This window comes from Glycine max, chromosome 6, assembly GCF_000004515.6.
Source record: "Glycine max cultivar Williams 82 chromosome 6, Glycine_max_v4.0, whole genome shotgun sequence".
NCBI lineage: Eukaryota > Viridiplantae > Streptophyta > Magnoliopsida > Fabales > Fabaceae > Glycine > Glycine max.
The window spans coordinates 22,851,950-22,872,065 of record NC_038242.2 but is presented as its reverse complement, the minus strand read 5'-3'; the positions used below and the strand labels follow the sequence as shown (position 1 = coordinate 22,872,065).

Here is a 20,116-nt window from a genome sequence, read left to right as displayed (position 1 = left end):
TGATATGATGTAAATTTTATTATTATTTTATTTAGTGTTCATTTTCTGATGGTAGAAATTGCTTGTGTAACTATTTATCAAGTATTAAATTATTTGTGACAATTTTTAACCATAAAAAATTGCTACACTCCATTTTTAATTCATCTTAAATAAATATGTTTTACAAGGGTGAAAAATATAGCATTTATTGTACAAATAGATAAAATGATCAAACATATTCATTTCCGAGTTCTTAAAAGAGCAATGTTCCAATGTTGGACATCAACGTAATATCTAAACAAAAGAGAGAACGGTTTTACAAAAATCATACAGTTTACAACCACCATAATCATAATCATCAAAATACAAAGCGAAACATGACAGCAGCAGCAGGCAAATACCAATGGCTACCAGAATGAACTGCACCATGGCAAAAAACAATGGCTAACAGAATAATACAGCTGATAGGCAACAACTATGAAGCTGCTCTCTCAGTAGTTTGCCCCCCATATTATGCAGCCAATAATCTTCTTTTTTGGGTGAAATTGCATTTCAAGCAAAAGTGGCACATAGCAGCATCAAAGAAATCAAGAAATGTCTCGGCACTGCTAAAAAATTATGGAATGTTTCCCCAATCATACTTTGATAGCCATGTGGAAAATATCAACAAAGGAAGCATTAAAAGCAGTCCATAGCACACCAAACTATCGATGCTTTCAAAAGTATTCGCATTGCTGAGAATAACACTCCATAGTTGTCCAACACTATACTGGAGATATTTCTGCAAAGCGAATCCAGTGTCCATGATTTTCAGCTTTACGTGAAACAGTTTAAATTGTAAAAGCAATCTGAATGAGGCATAAATTAAATTCACCTCAGCAGTTAAATTATTAAACTGATCCTCCTCATCTGAGTCACTGTCAGATATTGATTCATCCGGAGACATTTTGGTTTTTGCTGCCCCGATTTTTTTATTTGACCGGGATCTGTAGGCTGAATCAGTATGTATCGTCTTCATTACAGAACCAAAGAAGTTTGTCACAGGTACCTAGAAAGAAGGGACAAAACAAGAACTCATCACTTGAATCAAACAAATCATCAACAGTAGCAGATATCAAACTAAATCATTAACCCTATCCAATTAAAAACTAAAAATTGAGCTAAGAGATAAAAATCAAAACCAAATTTAAAAATCAATTCTATCCAAACTAAACTAAAAGTGTGCGAAGTTCTATATTTTGTACATATTTAAGAATTTTCCTATTGCTGTACGCCAAATTTAATTTCCTTGATTGAATTTGTATATATGCTGTAAAATTGATAATTAGTTATGACTTATTTCATGAATTTGGATAGTCAAAATTTGGATTGGATTGGATTGAATTTCTATTTTGAAACAAAACCAATTATATGTTATTATAAGGTAGTGTCTGGCCGGGATCAAACATACTCTGTTCAATTTAATTAATGGAACCCTAACCTAGGGATCCAATTAAAAATAATTTAAAAGTTCAGGGACCCTATTACAAACTTCTGAAGGTATAGAGACCAATTTAAAAATTTTCAAATAGTTCAAGAACTAACAGACTAATTTTAACCTTAGGAAACTAGATTCATTAACACAAACAATAAATTTACAAAAAAAGAGCAAAAGATTAAAAATAAGTCCATAATTTTATTACCTCCTCTAAATGGCATTGGTATAGATCCATTCTGTAATATGCGGTTGACATCAACAAATTTGGATTATATGAATTGAAAAGGCTGCAAAACAAACACCCAAAAAAACTGAGTAAACAAATTTAGCCTTCATTGACATGCTGCAGAACTCATTCCAGCTGCTCTTAAGTCTGGATTTATGAACTTGCTAACCAAATAACAGAGGACAATGATTTTGAGCATTTAAAAATGATAGAAACATGAAAGTTGTTTTTACCAAAAATGGGTCAATTAAGTTTTAATCACCAATTGGGTTTTAAAGAGGACTGTTTTAAACAAAGATTAAGAAATAGAACTGCATCAAATGTTTGGAAAGTAAAATTCAATTAAAAAACCATAAAAGAAAAGAACAAGCCTACTCTATAGACACTTGATAGCAAGGATAAAATCCTTAACGTGAAAAGGCTTATAAAAATTTTAATGTACCTGCTCAATGAAGCATTGTCATACATATTCAGCCTCTCAAAGAAAGCAAGAGTGTAAAATGTAAAACGATCAACAACTGAAACGCCAACCTGAATATTTTATAAAGAACAATTACAAAAGAAATTTAGTCGTCCAGAACATGGACTCAAACAAGAAACCCAATGGATAAACTGTAGCGATTATGTCAAATAATTGTATGAAGGACTGTTAAATTTATACATACATCTGAGTCCAAATGATGTGAATATGAATTTTCTCCTTTCTTACTACTTCCAATTGCCAAAACACCTGGTGAATGAAGCTGCCATGGTTAGAAAAAGAACAGTCAGCAACAAACCTTAAGGAAGAATAATCAGCTAGACAGAAAACATAATTTCTTATTATCACATATAAGCAATTATAAATTCCAGGTGGAAATTGAAACAGACTGGCTTGGCATGAGCTATACATTTTAATAATTAATCGACACTAAGTGCTAAGAGTATTGATTTAATCCAGGAAGATAAAACCTATGGAAGGAGGAGAAAAGTAACAAAAAAACAAAAAGCAGACTATTCAAATTCATATTCTTTGTAGTTCAAGATATGATGTTTAATTGGAAGGGAAGGAAAATATGTTGTACAATTAGTTAAAACCACAACCCTCAATATAGGAAAGTTGTAAATCTCCGTTCATCAAAATTATGTAATTGCCACAAAAATGCTCATGACAGAAAGCAAAGTAACCATCATCATTTAGATAAGCAGTGTATTATTCCATCATAACATGCTGCTGATTATCTACAAAGAAACACACACACACACATGAGAGAGGGTAGAACGAGAGAACGAGCGAGTCAGAGAGGGGGAATACGAAGGAGAGTTCGTGACAGTGTAAGAGGGCGCGTTCGAGTGAGAGAATGGGAAAAGGGGGGCCAAGGCCATCATCCATCCCCAACTAGCCAACATGGGGCGAAGTATGCTGTTAGAGAAAGGAGAAGAAACACCAGATATGGTGAACACAGGGGTCTTGCAGAGAGTAGGAGGGCAAATTACGAGGAGGATAACAGCCCTACTAGAACTGATGAAGGGTGGGTGGAAGTATCTCATAGGAGGAAGAAGAAAACAGTAATAAAGAGAGGTCGTTCTGTGCTCAATAATTGTAAACAGCAAGATAGGAGTGGTACATGGAGAGATAAGGATGATGTCACATCCTTCTACTTCTCAAGATTCCCTGATGGGCTAAATGAGAAGGATTTATGACAGACTTTCCAAAGGTGGGGTAAGGTGTGGGAGGTTTTCATCCATAAAGCTAAAAACAAGGCAGGCCATAGATTTGGTTTTGTCAGGTTCAAGGAGGTTCATGACGTACAGAGGTTGGAAAGGCAGTTGGATAATAGTATTTTCCTTGGTGGGATCAAAATGTTTGTTAATTGACCAAAGTTTGAAAGGGACAAGGTGAATAGAAGATATCAGTATGGTACTTTTATACACGGAAAGGAGAGAATACAGGAGGTGCTGCAACATGACAAAGGTGATCAGAAAGTATATGACATAGGTGGAAGACTTCGGTCTTATGTCGAGGTGGCTAGGGGGGGTGACACCAGGAGAGGATACCTGGTCTAACCAGAAGGTGGCCTTTCAGGGTGATAACAGACTTGTCCAGAGCCCTGTGATTTTGAACCCAACCACGGAACACAAGGAGTGGTTACAGAAGGCCTGGGTGGGTAGATTGAAGAATAGGGGCATGTTTGAAAGAGTGGAGGAGGAACTGAGATGGGTTTTAGACCCCGATATCAACCCTCGCTACTGGGTTGATGACTGGGTTATCTTACCTAACCTTGAAGATGATAAGGCGCTCCGTTTAGTGAACGAGGAAAGGATGAACGGCTCCACACCTATCCTAGACCTTCAGAAGTGGTCCCAAAATATTTTTCCAACACACAGGTTGGCCTAGGTCCTGCTATGGGGCTTACCACCATTCGCATGGGAGGTAGTTCATATGGAGAGGGTGTTGGCGGAGCTTGGTGAGTTGGTGGAAGTAGATGAAATGGTGGAGGAGCGATGGAGGATGGATGCGGCGAGAATTTTGATTAGAACGAAGCGGAGGCCGGGAATCGAGACGGCGGTGCCAGCTGTCATCGACGGAGTGGACGTCGTTCTTCATGTCGTTGAAGACATGCATGGGTTTGGAATGAAGACGAATTTCAAACAACCCATCACGTGTTTTCCTCCATCCCCCCTTTCAACGGAGCCAAACACCCCGGTAACACACGCAGGCCAAACCCCAGGGGCCGACATCGATGGAGCCTCCATGGACGGCGGGTCAGACGGCTCCGACGGTGGGTACTCCAGGCACTGGAGACATATCCAACCGGTCCACGTGGGACGTGACCATCGGACCCAACCCATCGACAGCTATCATCTGGACTGGGCTGTCGCTGACAAGGACGACGTGGCCCAATCGAACCGCGACAACAAATTCGTGGAGGACAAAAGTCCTCAGGTACCCAGCAACGGTCATCTGTTCCAGGAGGGGAAACCATTAAATGCTTTGCCTCATAGTGGGAGTTGTGTAGACATGCAAATGGAAAAAGTAAACCACAACCCAAAGGTTGTAGTGGAGGAGCAGAAAGAAGAAGTTATCGAGGTGGCAGAAGTGGATCAGAAGCAAAAAGGCTTGGTGGCTTTGTCTGGTGCTAAAGCTGGTAATCTGGAGGGTGAAAAGCAAAAAAAGGAGCTTTTAAGGAAAGCTTAGCCTGTAGAAGGGGTCAGTCTAATTTTTTGGAGAGTCAAACTCCTTTATCTGCATGTCCTTCTAATATTCAAAAGGAAGGGGGGGAGTTGGGCCAGCAAACACTAGGCCCATTTAACTCTGTTATGAAATTTTATGTTAAAAGAAAGGAATTTAAGGAATATAGTGAAGAGGCCCAATCTGCTCTGGAACCTCCCAAGGAAATAAACCCTCAGCCTTATGAGGCCTGTCAGAAAGCTTGTAAGAAGGACCCGAGAGCCAACATTTGTAACCAGGCTACCTTGGAAAATCAATTGGCTTTAGTCAATGATATGGGCCTCACCTATGGAGAGGAAACTCAGAAGGTCAGGGACATGATGATTCAGATGGAGCAGAGAGACAACTCCATGGCAGTTGAGAGGGGTATCAAGAATCATCAATCATGATTATCCTATCTTATAACTCTAGAGGGCTGGGAAGGGGGATTAAATGGGCTGCTATAAGGAGGCTCAATTTAATTCATAAGATTGATCTTGTGTGCATTCAAGAAACAAAAAGGGAGAAATTTGATAAAATCATTTGCCAGTCAATGTGGGGGGATTCCACTGTCTCTTGGGAGTGTGTCCCCTCTGTTTAGGCAGCTGGTGGCTTACTCTGTTTATGGAACAATTCAGTTTTTCATGTGGATAGAAGAATTAAAGGTCATAGCTTTCTATTGTTAGATGGGAGATGGGTTAGTGAAGATCAGAGGCTTTTCATAGTCAATGTTTATGCCCCTTGTGATCTAGCTGGGAAAAGAATATTGTGGGAGGAGTTAAGACAGCTGAAGTTGTCTAATCCTAATGGTGTTTGGTGCTTCCTTGGGGATTTTAATAGCATAAGGAGCCAGGAGGAACGTATTGGATCATCCCAAAGGGTGACAGACAATTCTGACATTTCAGAATTTAATGCTTGGATTTCAGATATGGATCTTCAGGAAATTAGAGGCTTTGGTGGTAATTTCACTTGGTTTAGGTCCAATGGATCTGTCAAGAGCAGACTTGACAGATTCCTGGTCTCAGATCAATGGTTAGCCCTATGGCCTGATACCTCTCAGCATGTTCTCCATAGAGATTATTCAGACCACTGCCCTGTTCTTCTGAAAACTAAGATGGTAGCTTGGGGTCCCAAGCCCTTTAGGGTGGTGGATTGGTGGCTCAATCAAAAAGGGTACCAAAGGATGGTGAGGGAGGCTTGGTCTAAGGATCAGTAGGGTGGATGGGGGGGGGGGGTATTGTTCTTAAAAACAAGCTGAGAAACCTCAAAAACACCATCAAACAGTGGAGTATAGTCAATGCTGATATTAATGCTAGTAAAATCCATGACTTGGAAATTATAGCTGGTGATAGACCCTTATCTGAAGATGTAGTCAAAGCCAAGAAGACCATTCAACAAGAGCTGTGGGAGGCTTCAAATGCTTATGAATCCCTGTTGAGACAGAAATCTAGAGAGAAGTGGATTAAGGAAGGTGATAGTAATTCAGCTTACTTCCACAAAGTTTTAAACTTCAGAAGAAACTACAATGCTTTTCAGGGTCTCTTCATTGATGGTGTTTGGGTTCAATAGCCTAACCTAGTCAAGGATGAAGTTCTCAACTTCTTTCTCCATAGATTTACTGAAGATAATCTGTTCAGACCTACTCTAGATGGGGTCTTCTTCCATTCCATTGATCAGAATCAAAGAGAGGGGACTACTGCCCCTTTTTCAGACCAAGAAATTAAAGATGTTGTTTGGAGTTGTGGTGGAGACAAATGCCCGGGGCCCGATGGATTTAATTTCAATTTTATTAAAGCTTTTTGGAGGGTGTTGAAACCTGAATTCAAGAGATTTGTGGATGAATTCCACTATCATGGAAGGTTCCCTAGAGGCAGCAATGCTTCCTTCATGGCCCTTATTCCTAAAACAAGTCATCCTCAATCTTTAAATGATTACAGGCCTATTTCTCTCATTGGGTGTATGTATAAAGTCATAGCCAAGCTTTTGGCAAACAGGCTGAGGAGTGTCATTTCTGGTATTGTTGATGAAAGACAATCAGCTTTCATAAAGGATAGACATATCCTTCATGGAATTCTGATCCTTAATGAGGTGGTTGAGGAAGCTTTGAAGAGAAAGCAGCCAGTCATGGTTTTCAAAGTGGATTTTAAAAAGGCCTATGATTCTGTATCTTGGTCTTTCTTGGATTATATGCTGTCAAGAGTAGGCTTCTGCACTAAATGGAGACAATGGATTGCTGCCTGTCTCCAATCAGCAACCATTTCTATCTTAGTCAATGGAAGCCCTACTAAAGAATTTGCCCCCACTAGAGGTCTGAGACAAGGGGACCCTCTAGCCCCTTTGCTTTTTAACATAGTGGGTGACGGTCTCACTGGTTTGATGAGAGAGGCCATTCTGAAAAATCTTTATCGAAGTTACTTGGTTGGGAAGCAAAAGGAGCCTATTAATATCCTCCAATATGCTGATGATACTGTCTTTATTGGTGAGGCTTCTTGGGAGAATGTTCTTGTCTTGAAGGCAATGCTTAGAGGTTTTGAGATGGCCTCCGGTCTGAAGATTAATTATGCTAAAAGCCAGTTTGGGATCTTTGGAAATTCTGTTATTTGGGCTCATGAAGCTGCTCAGTTTTTGAATTGTAGGCATTCCCTTTCATTACTTGGGTATTCCTATTGGTGTCAAATCTTCAAGTCAGGTGGTATGGGAGCCGTTGATCAGTAAATTTGAAGCTAAACTCTCTAAATGGAATCAGAAAAGCTTATCTATGGCTGGCAGGGTCACCTTGATAAATTCTGTCTTGAATGCTTTACCAATTTATCTCCTATCTTTCTTTAAACTACCTCAAAGAATAGCTGATAGATTGGTGTCTCTGCAAAGGAACTTCATGTGGGGGGGAGGGGGAGCATGATCAAAAGAAGATTCCTTGGGTCAAATGGGATGACATCTGCCTCCACAAGAAAGAAGGGGGACTGGGAATCAAGAATCTGCTCAAGTTTAATGCAGCCCTGATGGGTAGATGGATTCGGGATTTATATTCTAATCAGAATCAATTCTGGGTCAGGGTTTTAAATTCCAAATATGGAGGGTGGTCAGCCTTGCAGAATGGCAGAGTTCATTGCTGGGATTCTCAATGGTGGAGGGATCTTAGGAAGCTATATCAGCACAATGACTTCAAGATTATCCATCAAAATATGGCATGGAAGGCTGGCTGTGGGGATAAAATTAGATTTTGGAAAGATAATTGGCTGGGGGAGGATGGCAACTTGCAACAGAAATATTCTCAGCTTTTTATGATTAGTAAGCAGTAGAATGATCTTATTTCCACCATGGGAAACTTCTCCCAAAATAATTGGAGCTGGGATTTGAAATGGAGGAGACACCTATTCGAGTATGAGGAGGGAGTAGCTGTGACTTTCATGGAAGAGATTAGTGCCTATCCTATTCAGAGACATCTGAAAGACAACTTGCTGTGGAAAGCTGATCCTAGTGGGCTGTATTCTACCAGGTCAGCTTATGGGCTTCTGTCAAATCAGAATAGACCTGCTTCAGATGGGAGGAACTTTCAGCTAATTTGGAAATTAAAAATCCCCCCAAAGGCTGCCATTTTCACCTAGAGGCTTATTAAGGATAGGCTCCCCACTAGAGCTAACCTCCATAGAAGAAATGTGGACCTGCAGGAGTATGTCTGCCCTCTTTGTCATATTGAGCAGGAGGAGGCAGGCCATCTTTTCTTCCACTGCAATCAGACTATTGGCTTGTGGTGGGAATCCTTGAGGTGGATCCAGGCTATTGGAGCCCTCCCTTCTTCTCCAGCAAGTCATTTCAGTCTATTTTGTGATGATTTTGTTGTAGGGAGAAACCATTCTAGATGGTGTGGGTGGTGGATTGCCTTAACTTTTGCTATTTGGAAGCATAGGAACTTACTGATTTTTCAGGGCATTTCTTCTGTATCTTCCAAAGTGATGGATGATGCCTTATTCCTAGCTTGGTCCTGGTCTAAAGCTAGAGATAAAGACTTTAATATCCCTTTTAACCATTGGTCTTCCAACCTTATGGAGGCCTTTGCTTAATCTGGGTTGTTTCTGTTTTGGTTGGGTTTTGTGATGGGTTTCTGTTTTGTTTTTGGGAGGCTGGCAGCATAGCTGCTTTGTATGTTCTATCATCAGTACCCCTGGTACTGTTTTTCGTATTAATAATATTATATATTTTCTGCCTTCCAAAAAAAAAAAGTAACCATCATTTATACAGAAGGAAAATTGACTGAATTTTAACAAAACTCTTTCATAATTTTATTTTTTGTATGAAAAATATACATATAAAATAATGAAATCTAAAAATTTTGGCCACCTAAGAAAAGTAGCTCAGCCCTTGATTACCCAGGCACTGTTTTTACCAATGATAGAAAATATGACCATTCCATCAAGGGAAAAAACACCATTTAAGAAAATAAATCTAATGAGGTGAATACCTAAGGTATGCATTAAACTTGGACAGATATCAACTCTAAAACTAACATTTTGCACAATTGAATTTCAGAGAGTGTACTGAACTACTGCTGTACAGGTAAAAAAAATGTATAGAGTAGAACCGTACTCCAATATGCACTTCAACAATAAGTGTTAATTAATTCTGGACAAGGAACACTCAAGAATCAAGATCACATACTGTTATTTCATAAAGCATGGGAGTTTTCAAGAATAGTAAAATACAAAATCAATGAGACCTGGGAGAACAGAGTAGAGGCTTGGCAGGTGTCCACCATTATCAGAAGCTCCTTAAACCTAACAAATCCCATTATGAGTATGAGCCAAAAATGAGTTCTTAGTCCAATACATAAGAATAATAAATCAGAGTCCTTATTCGTGAGTTTATTTGTCAAGGACACGGTTAGCATTGTTCCAGTGATTTCCTCTTCATCTTTATTGTTTTCTGTTTTGTAAGGAGGACTCACTATCCTCCTCTTTTTTTTTTATCAGCTCACTATCCTCCTCTTTGTAAGCAAAAATCACCACCCCAACAAATAATACTTCATTAATAAAAAATTCTTTTTCATTTCATGTAATCAATTTACAATTCATAGGTCACAAGTAAAGAGTTGAATAAGAAATACTACCTGCGCTTTTCTTTCATTTGCTTCACAGCATCAGCTAAATCATGACTTTGAAGCTCTTCCGAATCCTGAAACTTCAAAAACTCATCACCTCCATGCCCTGTCATATACAGAAGAATATGACTTCCTTCATCACTAAGAAGTCGCTTGGACCTTGGAACAGATGTCTCATGACGTCCGGTAAGTACCCGTAAAAAATTTTCCACTGTCACTTCATAGCCACGATAGTCTACCTGAACAATTACGGGCAAATGATCATCCTCTAAAAGATACAGCATATCAAGAGCCCTAAAAAAGTAGAAAGAGACAAATGTTCTCTCTTAATACTACAAGAGATCAAGAAACAATTAAATGAGAGAAGAAAATGAACATGGGACTTTTTCAAGTTTAGCCATTGAGCAATATATCAGTAGTACCTTCTTCTCCACTAGAGAACATAACATTTGGAATGAAAATGAACATAAAAACATTACATGAAAGTAAAAGATATTTTCTGGATGTAAGCAGACTTTTAACAAGAGAGACAAACTCAGGTAACTGTCAAAGAAGTTATGGGCTTTATACAATCTATTAATTAATAATGCGCAACTGCCCAATAGATGAACTAAACTACTTGAAGTTAGATTCAACCTTACACAGAAAGTTCTCTACCAGGTGCAGCTTAGCTCTGTTAGGCTCATTATGAAGCAAAGTTTTCATAAAAATACTTGCATTTCGTAACAATTTCATTAATTAAATCATAGTACTACATGCACCTTCATAGCAAAATGTATGAATAATTAAATATAATGTATATGTTTGTAAAGGAATCTCAAAGCTTATTTTAGATATTTATACCACAAGCATATGGATACAGTCAATGAAGCAAACCTAGAGAAGCCTCTGCCAAACTAATAGAGAACTCCCCATATCCCAGATAAAGTTCTTGAGATAGATTCAGAGACATAATAGGATTTCCATATACAATAAAAACCTAAAGATAGAGTCCAATATATTGACAACAGAGTTCTATCAAAGACAGCCAAGCCAGTTTCCCTCAGCAAGGATGGCAGATTTTTTTTTTTGATCAGCAAACATAATATATATATTAATAAATAAATTGAGTACCAGAGGTACTAAAGTACAGCTATATAATTGCCCTTACTTTGGTTCCAGTACAGACTAAATGGAGTCTGGTTAGGAACCACAGCCAGGCCATACCCTGATGTTAAACTCTAATATTAATCTATGATTATATCCTCTAGTGACACACAAACCCTTCTCTTAGGATGGCAGAATTTGATTGCGTCATTTTAGACGACCTGAGGAACTTCTAATATGAAAGAGACATCCATCAAGCACACAAATGATTGATTTTGTAATTAAATCTTATTGCCAAGATGTAGTTTTTATTTTGTTTTTAATTTGGCCACAACATTCCCTCAAAGTGAGGCAAATTTTTGGGTTGCGGCCTCAACCTGCCTTGGACCTCATAACTACACACATGCTTACAAATTTGTCTATTGTAGGATCACTAGGATGCAATACATTTCCAAAGGAATCTTAGTTCTACAACAAAGCTATAAACAAAAAAGTAAAGAACACATGCAAGAGATGAGTTCAGGATAAGTTTCATCCAGCTAATCTAGCTTTGGAACCCAAAGTTCTTACAATGATAAACCACATTTTGGAAATGTAATGATTCAATGAAAAAGTACCAAATATACAAAGGAGTTAGCTTAGTGTTTGTGATTGTAAAACAAACAGTCCTAGGTTTGCACACAGAACCACAAGGCAGAGATAGCTTAACAATAAAGATCTTCTCCATAATAGTCTATAAAAGATTCAGATTTCAGACATAAAAATCCATACCAAAAACTCACCTCCACATTATCCCCATACAGATTAAGTCTATGGTTTTCATTATTAAAAACTTGGGCAGGGTACTTGTTTCTAGCATTACATGCCATGTCATCTGCAAGCATGAGTATAATCCTCTCATCCGGTATTCCTAGCCGCTTAACTGTCCTGAATGAGAACGAAGTTAAAGGCCAATAGATCATTGTCAAGCATCATTCAAACAGTTAAAAATAAGTCCAAAGTTGTATACGTACCTATACAATGACAGGGTATTGGCCATATGCCGGTAATTAAACCTGAATAAGAGAAACAGAATACTTAGTATACAATCAATGTCATAAGACAAGAAACCTCAAGGTAAACTATATTTCATATTTCCTCTGTAAGCCGAGTTGAATGTTTTTGTGTGTACCAGACTTACAATTTTTCTATTGTAGGATCACTAGGATGCAATACATTTCCAAAGGAGTCTCAGTTCTACTTCTACAACAAAACCATAAACAAAAAGTAAAGAACCCAGTCCCTTATGGTCATTGTCATAAGCCATATCAAGGTTTTTAAAAATGGGTGGCAACCATGATTTGGGCAGCAATATCAAGGTTCTTTAACTATCCGTAACTGCAATTTTGACCGCATTTACTGCATTTGTCCACGATGCTGAGTGTTGTAAACCACCTTCATATGGGGTTCAATTCCTACGGATTAAAAAAAAATACTAATCGAGTAAGAAAAAGAAAAGTTGATGTACCAGAAGCGAGATGTGCAGACCAAAACAGCCCAATTATTAGTGTGCATCGTAGTCTCAGACGAAGATGAGGAGTATGCTACAGGGTAGCTGAGAAACATTATCAGTAGTATCATTACCGCTACTTTCTTAATCACACCTAATCCCATGCTTTTATTCTCTCTATGATCAAAGTTGTCCTTCTTTTCTTCCGGTACCAAACAAGAGTTCCATCACTGCAACCACACAAATCAATCCCGCAATCTCAAGACAACTGATTCGGCGATCATGTAGGTCAAACCAAGCACGGGCCTAAATGAATTTGGTGCCGGTGCCGGTGCCGGTGCCGGTGTCGGCGGGAGTGTAAATAAATTAGGTAGTTCTTCAGGCGAACGAGATCGGTTTTCTGGTGGCAGTAATTGTAATTTTTCCAACACAACCAAAAACTCTTCTTCAAGTATATTTTTCTCCGGGCTAGTTTCCTTGGGTGGCCCACAGATCCAGATCCAAAGGGACTACTATCCCCACCATTATTAATTCTCTTTCCACCCTTACTTTTTCTCAGATAGGCAAAAAGACACTGTTGCACTCCTCTTATTTTTTTAAACCCCGTTGAAATACTTTCTTTTTTATTTTTTTACTTTTACCTGGTGTTTGGTTGAAGGGAATGGGGAAGGGAGAGATTTTTTTAAACCTGTAATATAAAAGAAAAAAAAAGGACAGCAAAAACAATGCAAAGGACCATTGAGGTTATTATTTATTTTAATTTGGGTATTTGACATTGTATTTTATATAAAACTTTGAATTTGCACTTTATAAATCTTTCAATTAGAATTTTTTTTATTAGATATATTTACATTTATGAATTTCCACTTTTATTTATAATTATTAAGCAGGACAAATTGTAATAAATGAAAAAAAATTAAAAAGCACAACATATATTCATTTAACGACTGAATCTGTGATCGATTCATGTTATTTTAAAATTCAATACTAAATAGTGATAGAATTGTATTTTTAATTTATTTTATATTTAAAATTTAAATATTAAACAGCGATCGAACTTTGCTTTTTATTTAATTTATATTCAAAAATTAAATATTAAATAGCAATCAAAATACATTTTTATTTATTTTAGATTTAAAAATTAATTATTAAATAGCAGCCAAATTGGCCGCCAAATTTAATTTTAATTCATTTTTAATTATAAAATTAGTGAAACCTAGCGGCCAAATTTTATTCTAATTTACTTTATACTTTAAAGTCTAATTATTTATTAGCGACTGAATTATTGTTACGTCTCTAAGGTCTTAGAGACGTTTCTGCAACGCACATAGTTCTGTCACCATTTCAAGTAGCTAGCGATTGACATTTAGCGAACAAATTCTTTGGTCGCGAAATAATTTTTCTTTTTTGTTGCACATAATTTTTTTTCTCATCATTTTCATTTAAGTGATAACACGATACAATTCTAACATCACTTAAGTTCCCGTGAAGACTTACGATAAAACATTTAATATATCACTAACTCAAACTGACAAAAAAAATTATGAAAAACAAAAAATAAAAATCATTTTCAATTAATGGTTCTGTTGGTCTCGATGTTCGCACCTTAACTCAGCTGCTTCATGTGCTGCTTATTTTGCTTCTACCTCATCGGAACCCTTGTACTCGCTTTCATAGACCTATCCTTATGAGTATCGGTTTACCACACCAAAGGGTGTTAACTATTATGTAAAGTCTACGACAAACTTTGCTGATCAGGAGTATCCGCCGGAGAGCGAGGAACGCGCAACTATTGAAGAAAGGGTGGAGTAGGAGTACTTCAACATTCTCCGCTGGAATTGTTATTTCGACTTGCACTTGCAGCGGCACCAAATGTATATCCCGGAAATTCCCCACTGCCAATGTGTTGCGGAAGTTTGAGGTGGTGAATCGATAACTTCAATATGGTGTTCCCACTACTAAAAAAAGCAGTTTTTACGACACACTTATGACATCGGTCGAAAATAACCACTGTGATATAGTACGAGGTGGCAGTTTCATAATTATTAGCTCAAAAACGAAACGGTGTTGTTGAAACTCGTTGTTGAATTACTTCAACTGCAACTTCCACAACGTTGATTTCGTGGAGACCGACGTGGTGTGCGCGGCAACTAGTCACGTGACTCGTTTTAGCTCGTGACCTCACTCGATCGTTTCAAAGGACCTCATTCGCGTTTCAAACACTTAGCTCATCCCTTCTTCACTCACTTGCCCTACACAGGTCACCGTACCCCTTGTTGACTCTGGGCTCCGGAGTTGAAGTGATTAACTCGGGGGCCTAACTCGGTGGCGACGTGGGAGAAGATGACGGGAGGGTTGTCGGCCATAGCGTCGAGAAGCTCCTTTTTCAAAACCCTAATTAGATTTTCTTTTTCTTGTTCCTTATCTTTTTGCTCTCTGACGTGGCGCTCGAGGGAGGCGTAATCCAGTGGGAGCGGGTGTTGGGTATGGGAACTATCGCACCAGTGGAGGATGGTTGTTTTGATGGCAAGGTTCGGGATTATGGTGGAGAATCGGGTCGGGTTCCATCGTCCAGCTTCGGGGAGAAGTTGAGGTCTTTGCAGAGTTGAACGGTGAGGCGTTCGAAGGTTTGGCCCGAGGCTACAATGACAGGGTCAAACATTAGTGAGCCGGTAATGTTCTCTTTTTTTTCTTAGCATTGATCAGACATGTTCTTGGCATTGACATTGATTCAGAATCTCTTGAAATAGCTTCCGATAATGCTGAGGAACTTGAGGTATTGTCTTTATGCTTATTATTATGGTAAATGAGTGTCTAGATCGATATGTTTCGTATTGCAATTGTTGAGTCTCTTGTTTGATGAAAAGAATAATAATTTTCTATATGTTTTGTGCTTGGTGGTTCAGCTTTTTCAAGCTGTTGGGGCTTGCCTTGAATCTCCAGGACTGCTACGTTGGTGAATTTGGCAAGGAAGTCTGTGAATCGAAGGCTTCCTACTTCAAATGGTAGATTGCTATCAAATATGAAGTCTTGGAAGCTGAATGAGCCTCTGCATAGGTCTAATTCTCCCAAGACATGTAGGAGGAAGCCCTTGCTTCTTTGGTTTTTTGGCTTTGTTGCCATAGGGAGTGTTTGGTTCACTTTATGGTGTACAACCGGTTAATTTCTAAAAGTGATGGATACTCTCTTGCTAGATTTTTAATAAAAAAATAGTGGTTGTTGCAAAGATGAATATGAATAGTAACAAAGTAGTGCTCTTTGTCCTATGTCTTACTAAGTTTATAATGCAAATTTTACCCAACTGTATTGATGAAAGAAGACTTCAAATGCTGTTAAGTAGTGGATTTTGGTTTATTTGCTCCAAATATTGCCTTTCCCATGTTACTTGTGAATGTGATTTATACCATAGACTCTGCTTCTAAGCTTGTGCAATAACTATGAAGGCGTGCAATCCTTGCATGCTTATTTGAAACAAATACTTCCACTATATAATTGATTTGCTAATTCATTTTGGCTTTGCAGAACATTGTGCAATCATGGGAACTGAGGGTATCTGCAATTCGATATCATGCGAGTTCATATAATTTAATTAAAGGATGTTGGTGGGTCCTCATTGGAATTATAATGTAAGTTTTTTTTCTATTCTAAGGAAAGCAAAATCTGATACAAATCATCTGTAAAAACTAAGGAAAAGTCATTGTTGCTCACTTTCACGTAGCAAAAACTGCGTACATATAAAATAAAATGAACAAGAGTAATGGAAAAAGGTGGGGATGCTGAAAAATATGATAATATAGAATTGCCTTTATTTTTATTTCAATAAACCAAGCTTAGAGTTTTTCTATTGATCAAGAGGTTAGGTAGAAATTTGGTTTTGTACCTGGAACTAATTGTATTTGTAGTTGAATTTTATGGACTACAAATTATTCTGATGAAGTAGATCTTTGCACTTTTATCTGTGTTTCTGAATTGAGTCCTTAATTCTTATAGTAGTAGGCATATATTGTTGTGAAGCTAAGCAATAGCATCAAAGCTTATCTATAAATATATGATTGATGGGAATTCTAATATTACCTTTTGTCAGGTTGCTTCTTAAGCTGTTTATTCCATGCATAAGACTTCAACAAGAGATGTAAGTCGTTTTGGACAGGTAAGGATAAGAATTTAAATCATCAAATTCAACACTGCTTGATAGAGGCTTGTCTTGAAGTTTATTTTTGACCACACGGTTCCCATCCAGCCCCAAAGTTTCCTCCTTCAATCCAACAGGGGAAGCTTTTGGAGTTTTAGAACCATCTAGTTCACATACAGACTTTTTTTTCACGTGAAACACTCTACCTTGAGTGTGTAAAATCATACAACACAAATTCTGTCACCATAGAGTTGTCAAATACTTTGTCATCTAGTTCAGAACATAAATTACAGGAAACTAGCATTTGTGCTACTATTGAGGAATCTTTGTCAAAATCATGGGATCCCAACCCATTAGCATTGCTCTTCTTTCTATTATCAATTGAGTGAAAAGTATACACCCAGTTGAAAGCATTACCTGTTCTCCATGTCTTGGCCACAAGCACATCTTCAGGGCACTTCACCTTGAACTCAAAAAACAACACTCCATGTTTATTTTCCATTCTGAGATTTCCATGTTTATTTTCCATTTTGAGATTTTTTAGCTTCTTTGGTTATATGCTCAACTACATAGTAGTTTTTGTGTTGCTAGCTTAAGTTGACTCGAATTAGTAGCTTTACTTGTATAACCAAACATATAGTTAATTGAGTGTATGTATACCTATATGGGGTAGTTAGGTAGTGTTTTTTTTTTGCCAAAATGACCATATACTTACAGAAGCAATTACCGAAGGTTATTTAAGTATTTTGATTTTAAAATAAAAGAAAAGGAAATGTAATTTGCCATTGTGCTTATTTAATGTCAAAATTCCTAATATTTTTTAGAGGCATTTGGGGAAGCTTTCCTTGAACACAAGGACTGTTCTAGGGAGTCAAAAGTGACAAAGTTTTTGGTTTGGCTGTGGCTGCATGCTTCTTTGCTCTGTTCTTTGTGAGACAACTGCATATTAGTCTGCACCATCAGTGGCGATATTGGCTATTTCCACTGTTAGTTTTTGGGCTGGTCTGGCTATTAGCATTACTGCATGTACAAATCTATTTCGACTCCTTATTCTTTTGTATCTACTTGCTACATTATTGATGTGCCATCATTTTCTTCTATTTTCTAAACCCTTTTTGCACCATTTTAATTACTGATTGGTCTTAATTGTCAATTAATCAGGCAGTTTTATTAATTGGGCTCATTTAGCTAATTTGATGTTTTTAATCTAATTTCAGGAATTAATGAAACATTGGGCTTAATCCGGATTTTGGTTATGGACTTGAAGAGGGAAAATTAAGCAGCGCTTACCTTAGTTAATTAGGAAATTTCGCAATTTTATTTTATGTTGTTCAGTGTTTATTTCGTTTTGGGCCAGAGTATTGTAATAGGGCCCAGTGACTTTAAGTGACTCTTTTTAAATAGCAGCCTTGGGATTCGTGCAAGGCATTCTGTTATGCTATTCATTATTCAGAGCTTTTGTTTTAGGGTTTTCATTTTTCTGCTTAATGCTACTGTTCACGTAATGCAATTTTACGTTTTCTGTTTCTAATTACAATTTCGTTCTTGCTTCTTCTTCTACTCTCATTTACGTTTCTGTTTCATCTACGTTTCTGTTCATTTACATTTTTGTTCATTTACGTTTCTGTTCATTTACGTTTCTGCTTCATGTTTCATTTGTGTTTTCTGTTTGAATCCATGGAAGGCTAGATTTTCTGGTGTTGTTTCCTTTTGAGGACGAAGCCCAACTCTCTTTGAGGTTTCGCTTGTAATGTGGTTCCCTGACAGTTTTCCCTTCACCAGTTATCCCAAATTCGTGAATATTAATCAGTGCACGCTTCGTGTTCGATTAATTGCCTCTAAGCCTAACTTGCGTTCATGCTTAATGGACGAAGGGCTAACTGGTGTATGTGGTGCCTAATCACGTATTGAAAACCCTAAGTTGATTTTCGCTTAGTAAATTGAAATAGGGTTGGATTAAGTGGTTGACTATTAGGGACAAATCCTCCATAACCCAGGATAAGAGAATGACTTCTGAATCAGAGGAAACAGCCCGTTTTTAATATTAGTAGTTTCGTATTCCAGTTTACTTATTCTTCTCTTTAATCACAAAATAAACAAATCCCCCCAATCGTTACTGTTACTGCAAGTATATTATGAACATTTGGTTTGTCACTGCTCGTTGGGAAACGACTTAAGATCACTTCCTAGTTACTGCATTTTCATGTTTATTTGATTTGGGTACGGCCTTGATCAATTATGTGTTTCAATTTTGTGCTATCTGTCATTTATTATTATTTATTGTTGCAAGGGAGGGGGGCAGGTGTAGAATGTATGATGCAATCCTCCCTAGGAAGGGATCAGTCACTAGATCCATGAGCAAAAGGCTCCAAGAGGATTGGGCTAGAGCTGCTGAAGAAGGCCCTAGGGTTCTCATGAACCTCAGGGTAGATTTTTAAGCCCATGGGTCAAGGTTGGGTCCAATTATCTTTGTACATATTAGACTAGGATTTCATTATATTTGGTCCTTGTATTTAGGGCTCCATAATGTAGGTAGGGTACCCTAGAAATATAGGATTTTTCAGCCCTTGTATTTTAGGGCACCTAGACTAGTTTTTGTATTAGGGGTAGTTTTGTAATTTCACATTTACTAAGTGAATATTTGATGTGTGTGGTTGGAAATAAATTTAATTGAATTGGTAGAAGCCCAATCCAATTAAATTTTAGAGGGGGAGGTGATCATTTGCTTACTACACCCCATTGTCACATCATATAGTCACACTTTGTGCATGTCCTTCATGCTTTACATGTCTCATGACACCTAAGCACACTTAGTGGAGAATCTTAGAATTGATCTTGGATTAGTGGGCTGAACCATAACTAAAATTCACTAATCATAATTAGTGAAATTTTGGCTCCAAAGTTTGGCTCCACAAATTCAATTTCTAATTCAAGTGAAATTTGAATTGAAATTCAAATTTCCCTCCAATTTTGTGTGACACTTAGGCTATAAATAGAGGTCATGTGTGTGCATTTTTTTTAACTTTGATCATTTGAAAATTAAACTTCAGATTTCAGATCTCTTTTAGAGTACTAAATTTCGTGCTCCCTCTCCCCTTCTCCCTTCATTCTTCTCCTTCTTCCTCCAAGCTCTTATCCATTACCTCCTATGGTGGTGACCTTCTTCTAGACTCATCTTCTCCTTGAAGTGGCATCTCCCCTCTCTCTTCCTTCTCCATTCCGCTGCCATTCATCTTCCAAGAAGCAAATAAATTCATTGATGAAGAAGATCCTAGGCCTACAAGCTCCAACGGAGCTTACATCATGTGGTATCAAAGCATCTTCATCGAGGTGATGTTCTTTTTCTTCCTCTATCTTTTTGTTCGGTGAATTCTCTTTAATTCCTTGTTCTTCATCTTATTCTCCATGTATATCCTCCATTGTGTTTTGGTTTGGTGAT

At 37.7% G+C, this 20,116-nt stretch overlaps 1 protein-coding gene across 1 annotated transcript; it reads right to left on the bottom strand.

Annotated features, from left to right (window-relative positions):
- Positions 1 to 200: 200 nt before the first annotated feature.
- LOC100794836 (putative GPI-anchor transamidase) lies at positions 201 to 12,984 on the bottom strand. The gene is made up of 10 exons (XM_003527111.4): positions 12,564 to 12,984; positions 12,070 to 12,111; positions 11,839 to 11,983; positions 9,980 to 10,209; positions 9,590 to 9,647; positions 2,348 to 2,425; positions 2,125 to 2,213; positions 1,662 to 1,743; positions 854 to 1,027; positions 201 to 760 (listed from the first exon to the last, which is right to left on the bottom strand). Exons 1-10 carry the CDS (start codon positions 12,707 to 12,709, stop codon positions 596 to 598), a joined length of 1,209 nt encoding a protein of 402 aa, XP_003527159.1. The 5' UTR covers positions 12,710 to 12,984; the 3' UTR covers positions 201 to 595.
- Positions 12,985 to 20,116: the final 7,132 nt, after the last annotated feature.

Coding starts and splice junctions, on each gene's coding strand:
- LOC100794836 (XM_003527111.4), bottom strand. CDS start 12,709: ATGGGATTAGGTGTGATTAAGAAAGTAGCGGTAATGATACTACTGATA. Junction 9,648..9,979: donor CAAATGAAAGAAAAGCGCAG/GTAGTATTTCTT, acceptor GGGATTTGTTAG/GTTTAAGGAGCTTCTGATAA. Junction 2,426..9,589: donor CCTCTACTCTGTTCTCCCAG/GTCTCATTGATT, acceptor TAACCATGGCAG/CTTCATTCACCAGGTGTTTT.